This window comes from Oratosquilla oratoria, chromosome 21, assembly GCF_046742065.1.
Source record: "Oratosquilla oratoria isolate Oo_2021 chromosome 21, ASM4674206v1, whole genome shotgun sequence".
Classification (NCBI taxonomy): Eukaryota; Metazoa; Arthropoda; class Malacostraca; order Stomatopoda; family Squillidae; genus Oratosquilla; species Oratosquilla oratoria.
The window spans coordinates 5371604-5378910 of NC_134797.1; the positions used below are offsets into that span (position 1 = coordinate 5371604).

The following is a 7307-nucleotide window of genomic DNA, read 5'->3' on the forward strand; positions in this document are numbered from 1 at the left end:
CAACGATCGTGTTCCTTTTCAAAGATGGTGACCATCAATCGCGTACCATTACACAACTTGGGAGGAGTAATGTTTCTCATAACCATTACCACGCAACCAACCTTAACCCGCAATTTATGCAATGGGATAGAAGGGGTGTCTATGGCATTTAAAACAGAGGTCTGTATATCCGAACCTATTTCAATCGGAGTATCAATACTTAGGAATGTTTTCTCCCTTCCTTCAAACATGTCATACACAATGTCGTTGGTTGCGTCTACGTCGTTATTTGTAGGGCTTACTATCACCCTACTCTCCAAAAAACGCTCGTTAAGAACATTATCGGAGAGACCCCCGTAAACTTGACCAATTAATTCTTCCCGACTCCGAGTCATTATTCCGATTTTTTTTTTGTAGTTTAGTAGGGCCACTATGTCCCTGCCCCAACAACAATAAGGATCGTGCAAATTTCTTGTTTTCTTGGTCTGTAGTTTTCAGCCTCACATTTTCGGTAAGTTCGATTTTGATAAGGTCTTCCCAAAAGCCACTTGACTTGATGCAATACCCAAGTTCGTCATCCTTTCCACCACCTCGAATGACAGGTAAGATTTGCCTGAAGTCCCCAGCACACACAAACACTATTCCTCCCATGAAAGCGTCGTTACCGGTTATGTCTCTCAAAGTGATATCCAATGCCTCCAAAGTGTTCTTGTTTGCCATAACAACTTCATCCCAGACTATCAATGATGTCATATTCATAAGCTGTGCTAAATCGGTATTCTTCTTGATGCCACATGTTCTCACTTCATTGTATTCCATTAGGGGTATCTTGAACATGTTATGAGCTGTTCTACCACCGTGCAAAACAGTAGCAGCAATCCCAGAAGAAGCTACAGCCAAAGCTATCTTCCCCATGGAACGGACAGAGTCCAATAAAGTGTTAAGCACAAATGACTTACCGGTGCCACCTGGAGCATTCAAAAACACCCCATTATTCATGCTCTTATTAGCGTTCTTTATCCTTAACATTATGACATCGTAACAATGCCTCTGTTTAATGTTCATGATAGTCAACTTATCGTTAACTTCCTTCAAGAGTTTTTCTTTGTTGTACGACCGTTCCCGGCGAATGACGTTGCTCGACTTTTCCCGGTTTCTACTCTTGGGCAGCCCATACTCTGTGATATCTTTTCCTCCACAGTTCCAAACGTGTTCCTGTATATCGTCAAGAGCATCGAGATAAATCTCATCGTTATAGTCTTTCAAACCGGACTGATGAAGGAAATCACTTGAAAAAAGGTCCTTAGTCTCACTCCAAATCGTAGACTGATCCTCCAAATCTGAAAACACCAACATACTCGCGTATGTTTCTCGAAGCTTTTTTCGATCATTTGTGTGATTGATGATTTCCAATATAGTTTGCCGCCAAGTCTCTTCGTCATTTATGAGACCCATAGCTTTAACCGTCTCTCGGTACGTGTCGTACCTACGACCCTCGTGAGTTCTGAGAGCTTCAAATGAAGTAGGGCCCTTTATATGCGTCAGCAGTAACCTCATATAGAATAATTCTACAGTCTTGGTGTTAACCGCCCTTATGCGACCCAATGTTGTCCGACATGTCTTCCGCTCTCGCCAAATGTTCAATTTTTTATCCCAAAGGAAATGGTTAGGTACCTGGTGGTAATAAAGCTCAGCTGCGAACTTATTTTGCGTACAAAGTTGAAAAAAACGCAGTGAGTTGTGTATCTATGTTCGATTTTTTGTTTAGGGATTCGGTACTATCCGAATCCTTGTAAAAGACCTCGTTTTCTCCCTCCAAATGAAGATCTAGTGACAGCACTGCTGGGCTATTTTTATGTATCGGGAACCTAAATATCTTCCAAGTAGCCTCATTCGCATTAACGAAACGGGCCTCCTGGTAATTCTTTACCTCGTTCACCGTTTCCTCACCCTCTTTAGTGTAAAGGATACGATCACAACCCTTGTTTAGGTACTTTGTAACATAAGCGATACACTTTATGGTGTTGGCACACTCCACGTTAATGTGAGCATCAAAGAGTAGGCAAAGATAAGCATTGTAGGGCACAACCCACGAATTTTCGATAGTGACGTCCTTCCCCTTGACTTTCTTAACAATAGAGTTTCCTCCTTGACCTATTGATCTCCTTTTATACAGAGGGTATCCGTTATTACCAAATAGGAGTTCTTCCCTGCAAACTTTTGGGAAACCCTTACCACAGGTGTCACCTTTACTGTTTTTGCCCTGACAACAGGGTTGTTGCTCATTGAAACCCTTGCAAGGACCGTGAATCATATTACGTGTTACAATATCGTGTAACCTGGGCTCCTTTTCAGGGTCCGGTATCTCTGCTGATATGATTTCATCAACCAACGATGCAGTTACACGTTTTTCCATCCACAACAAAATGTGTGCATGAGGAAGCCCTCGTTTCTGCCACTCGATACTGTATAAGTGAGCCTTAACACCACCGAAAACCCTTTTCTTCACCAACTCATCTATGAGGGCATCTATTTTCATCTTGAACACCCTACTCACTAAATCTGGCCTGTCTTGAATCTGATTGTATATGGCATCGTCGCCTACGCTGGTAGCGCTAACAGCATCTTTCAACTCTTCCCAGTGAGGGTTCATCGTGAACGTAATGAAGAAATCCGGAGAACCGTACGTTGTAACGTACGTTAGTGCATCTTGCTGACGCTGCTTCATGTACCTTGGTCCTCCCACGAAAGTGGGAGGTATTATCACCCTTTGACCCACGTTCTTCCCCGAGTCTGCAGCCAAAATATCGGCACGTTCTTTTCGCATTGTACTCTGGTTAAACTCTATGAACGATAACCGCAACGACTCAACCTTCACATAGTTGTCGACCACGAATTGCTGGAATAACCTTCGCATCTTTGTCAAGTAGTTAAAGCTACCTTCACGTTCCATGTAAAGAGATGAGTAGTACATGCAAGGGCTAAGGGTGTCGTACGTTTTCGCTGAGGTGGCTTCTAATTGCTGTTCGAACGAAGGTGGTTCATCACTCTCTTTATTGTCACATTTCCCTATTTTTAACTTCTTATTTTTCTTGAATTGATGACTATAGCCAAGATCCCCGTTAGGGAACAATAGTGGATACTGGAAACTATCATAAAAGAAATTCGTGTGATGGACCAAACGCGTTCTATACTTTGAACCCTCTTTTATTGAACTGATGATTATACGCATTGGATCTTTTGCAGGGTCTAACTTGACTATCGCCCCCACTTCAACAGAAGCTGTCGGGAGGTGATAGACTCCCTTATGTTCCCGGGTTTGTACACCCTCAGCTGACTTTAACGTGATTGACACGTTTGGCACACTATCATACTTCTTCATGTGAGCCTCAATCAACCCCTTTGCAGTCTCAAGCTCTTGGAGCATACCGGATAGGCAACTGTTGTGTTCAGCCATATAATCGTAGAAGAGTGTGACTATGGACTGGTTTTCTGTTATTTCCTTTTGTTCTCTTTTTCTACGGTTTACTGTTTGTTTGGAGACTTTCTCATCCGGCTTTCGTGTTACACGGACAGTTCTAATCTTTAATTGTTGGTCTCTGTCATAATAAAAGTATAGGTCCAAATACGAATTATCATTTCTCCGTTCCGGCGGCCCTGGAAACGGTGAAGATTGAATTATTTTCTGAGCATCCAACGTGGACAACCTATGATATATCCTACCCTGAATCTTGTAAGACATCACTGACTCTGCTGCATTTTCCAACTTTTTGGAAGTCGAGAAAGACGTAAATGAGAACATATTATTCAACCCCACTAAATTATTGAAAAAACGTTTAGAGAGCGGCGACTTTCCCTTGTACAGATCTTTGAGTACCTTATCCTTTATCTCGGTTGGTACAGTGAGTGGCGTCTGCCCCTGGTTACAACATATTGTCTGGAGCTCATTTTTCCACAGCAGCGCATTGCATATTTTACACTTTCTGCCCCCCAAAACCCCTATATCATTTAGTTTCACTTCTTTGTCTGCTTCGCGTAACGATCCCTTCACATTCTCATGCGCACGCCCACGCGGATTACTTTCCTCAGCTGTCTTCTTTTTGGCGATTACTGTACGTTGGTTCCTCATTTCAGTGAGAACACGGTTTTCCTGCTCTGTGTAGTCCTTCAATTCCTTTGGTGAACACTCCGACCCACCCATCCGCTTCTTTTGTTGGGAGATGTATTCCGATTCATTATTTTTCATTTTTTCTAACATTGTTTTCCGCAGCTTATTATCCACTTCATTCTTTTCCGCTTGTAACCGTTTTTTTCTCTTTTTGGATCTTTTTCAGGTCTCTTCTCAACTCTACTTTCCTTTGCTCCCTCTTCTTTTCTTGCTGGCGCCTCACATTCTTCATAGCGAACACGTTTTTTCGGGCGTTTCTTTTAAATGTCTTGAACCTACGCTCTAAATAGTACAACTGGTATTGCCTGTGTCCTCTTCCACCATTACCACAAAAATTTTTGTAGCCTGCGTAATAGTGCTTCTTGAAATTTTCTACAACCTCGGAAGAAATATCCCCGCTATACGGTTCCAGGTCATCTATTGTACTATCACTGTACTCGTATGTTGGTGAATTGCGTAACATCTCGTTGAAACTAAGGACTATACGTTGGAATTGTTGTATAGATTGCTCCGCGACGCATGTCGTAGATGGCCGGTTTTTACACTTTTCGTAATATTCGGGGTGGCATTTCTTATGCTCTTCTGTTAACTGTGCTCTGAGAACTTTGTCAATAGTGGATTTGTCAATCTTTTTTTGTTTTGTCACCCAAGCCCAGAAATGTCGCTGTCGCCTTTTCATGGCGGCTTCACTATCACGGGGTTCTTTGACCTTTTCATCGTAAAAAGAAGGAAATTTTTCACGGTGCTCTTTCCGTAACAAACCTTTTAAAGACGCTGACATATTGATCTCCATCTTACTGATTTTCTTTTCATCCGCAACCCACTTCCAATAATGCATATTACGTCTTTTCAACCGAGCTGCTACGGGCAGAGGCATTGTGTCCAACGTCCAACCTTGACCACGATTGGGGTACTTTCTTTTAAATGTCTTGAACCTACGCTCTAAATAGTACAACTGGTATTGCCTGTGTCCTCTTCCACCATTACCACAATTTTTTTTGTAGCCTGCGTAATAGTGCTTCTTGAAATTTTCTACAACCTCGGAAGAAATACGAACACCAAGAACTTCGAGATCTTCGAGACCTTCCAGAAGTTCGAGACCTTCCAGAACTTCGAGACCTTCCAGAACTTCGAGACCTTCGAGAACTTCGGCACTTTCGAGAACTTCGGCACTTCTTCGGCAGAGAACTTCGGCACTTTCGAGAACTTCGGCACCTTCGAGAGCTTCGGCACCTTCGAGAACTTCGGCACCTTCGAGAACTTCGGCACCTTCGAGAACTTCGGCACCTTCGAGAACTTCGGCACCTTCGAGAACTTCGGCGCCTTCGAGAACTTCGGCGCCTTCGAGAACTTCGGCGCCTTCGAGAACTTTGGCACCTTCGAGAACTTCGGCACCTTCGAGAACTTCGGCACCTTCGAGAACTTCGGCACCTTCGAGAACTTCGGCGCCTTCGAGAACTTCGGCGCCTTCGAGAACTTCGGCACCTTCGAGAACTTCGGCACCTTCGAGAACTTCGGCACCTTCGAGAACTTCGACACCATGGCTTAACGATGATCGTTCTTTACTCAACGATGATCGTCCACGGCTCAACGATGATCGTCCATTGCAAAACGATGATCGTTCAGGGCTCAACGATGATCGTCCATGACTCAACGATGAGCGTCCATGGCCTAACGATGATCGTCCACGGCTCAACGATGATCGTCCACGGCTCAACGATGATCGTCCACGGCTGAACGATGATCATTCTTGACTCAACAACGTCCATGGCTCAACAATGATCGTTCTTGACTCAACGATGATCGTCCACGGCTCAACGATGATCGTCCATTGCTCAACGATGATCGTCCATTGCTCAACGATCATCATCCACGGCTCAACGATGATCGTCCACGGCCCAACGATGATCGTCAATGGTTCAACGATGATCGTCCATGGCTCAACGATGATCGTCCACGGCTCACGATGATCGTCATGGCTCAACGATGATCGTTCCTGACCACGATTGGGGTACAACCGCACATGAAAAACTCCCTTATACGGGCACGTCCACAAAAACTTATCGTTCATCTGGGCACGGTTTCGAAAGCGTTTTATTTTTTAATAGTAGAAATTATTATATTTATTGTTGTGTTTTTCATCTCTTGCGTTACTCTTCATATGTTCTGCACACTCTTTGGTGTATAGTTTGAAATTAATTTCATATGAATCAGTAATATTATTATACAGATTTCTCTTCTGCAATAAAATTTCATGGAAGAGTTTTGTTTAAATTAATAATGATGTTTATGTATTGCTAATAATTTATATTCAGAGTCCATTAACATGAATCCAAGTATCCTATGTTCTACTATGAGGACTTATCAAAAATACTCCATATGTCCTACATACAGATTACACATTATATCTTTATCATATGTATTATTCTTGAATTAAACATATTGTATATTAATGATCGTTATTATTACTCAATCATTCTTATTATTGTCATATTTCCCGCAGCTCCCTAATATTTAGTGTACTATGATGATATATATTATTACAGATATATTCCATTATTATACTATATACATTCCATAGTACACATATACTTATTATGAATGTCCTTGCCACAAAATACTATCCACCGTTATTTTCTTAATTTTATGGGCGGACACATTTCATGTGAATTTTGCTTGCTAATATGTGTCATATCGATGTTTCTTCCTATATTTATACACTATAGCGTTATATATAATTATATAAATCAATTATAATTATAATTCGAAACCGTGCCCAGATGACGATTTAAGTTTTTGTGGACGTGCCCGGTATAAGGGATTTTTCATGTGCGGTTGTACCCCAATCGTGGTCAGGAACGATCATCGTTGAGCCATGGACGATCATCGTTGAGCCGTGGACGATCATCGTTGAGCCATGGACGATCATCGTTGAACCATTGACGATCATCGTTGGGCTGTGGACGATCATCGTTGAGCCATGGATGATGATCGTTGAGCAATGGACGATCATCATTGAGCAATGGACGATCATCGTTGAGCCGTGGACGATCATCGTTGAGTCAAGAACGATCATTGTTGAGCCATGGACGTTGTTGAGTCAAGAGTGATCATCGTTCAGCCGTGAACGATCATCATTGAGCCGTGGACGATCATCGTT

At 42.5% G+C, this 7307-nt stretch overlaps 1 protein-coding gene across 1 annotated transcript in view; it reads right to left on the bottom strand.

Annotated features, from left to right (window-relative positions):
- Window positions 1-3436, bottom strand: part of LOC143036994 (uncharacterized) — a 4284-nt gene extending 848 nt beyond the window's left edge. The window contains exons 1-2 of the mRNA XM_076205099.1: window positions 1919-3436; window positions 1466-1653 (exon numbers count right to left, since the gene is read on the bottom strand). Of these exons, the coding sequence (XP_076061214.1) occupies window positions 1466-1653; window positions 1919-3436 (1706 nt within the window). The remainder of the gene's footprint in view (window positions 1-1465; window positions 1654-1918) is intronic.
- Between the last annotated feature and the right edge of the window lie 3871 nt (window positions 3437-7307).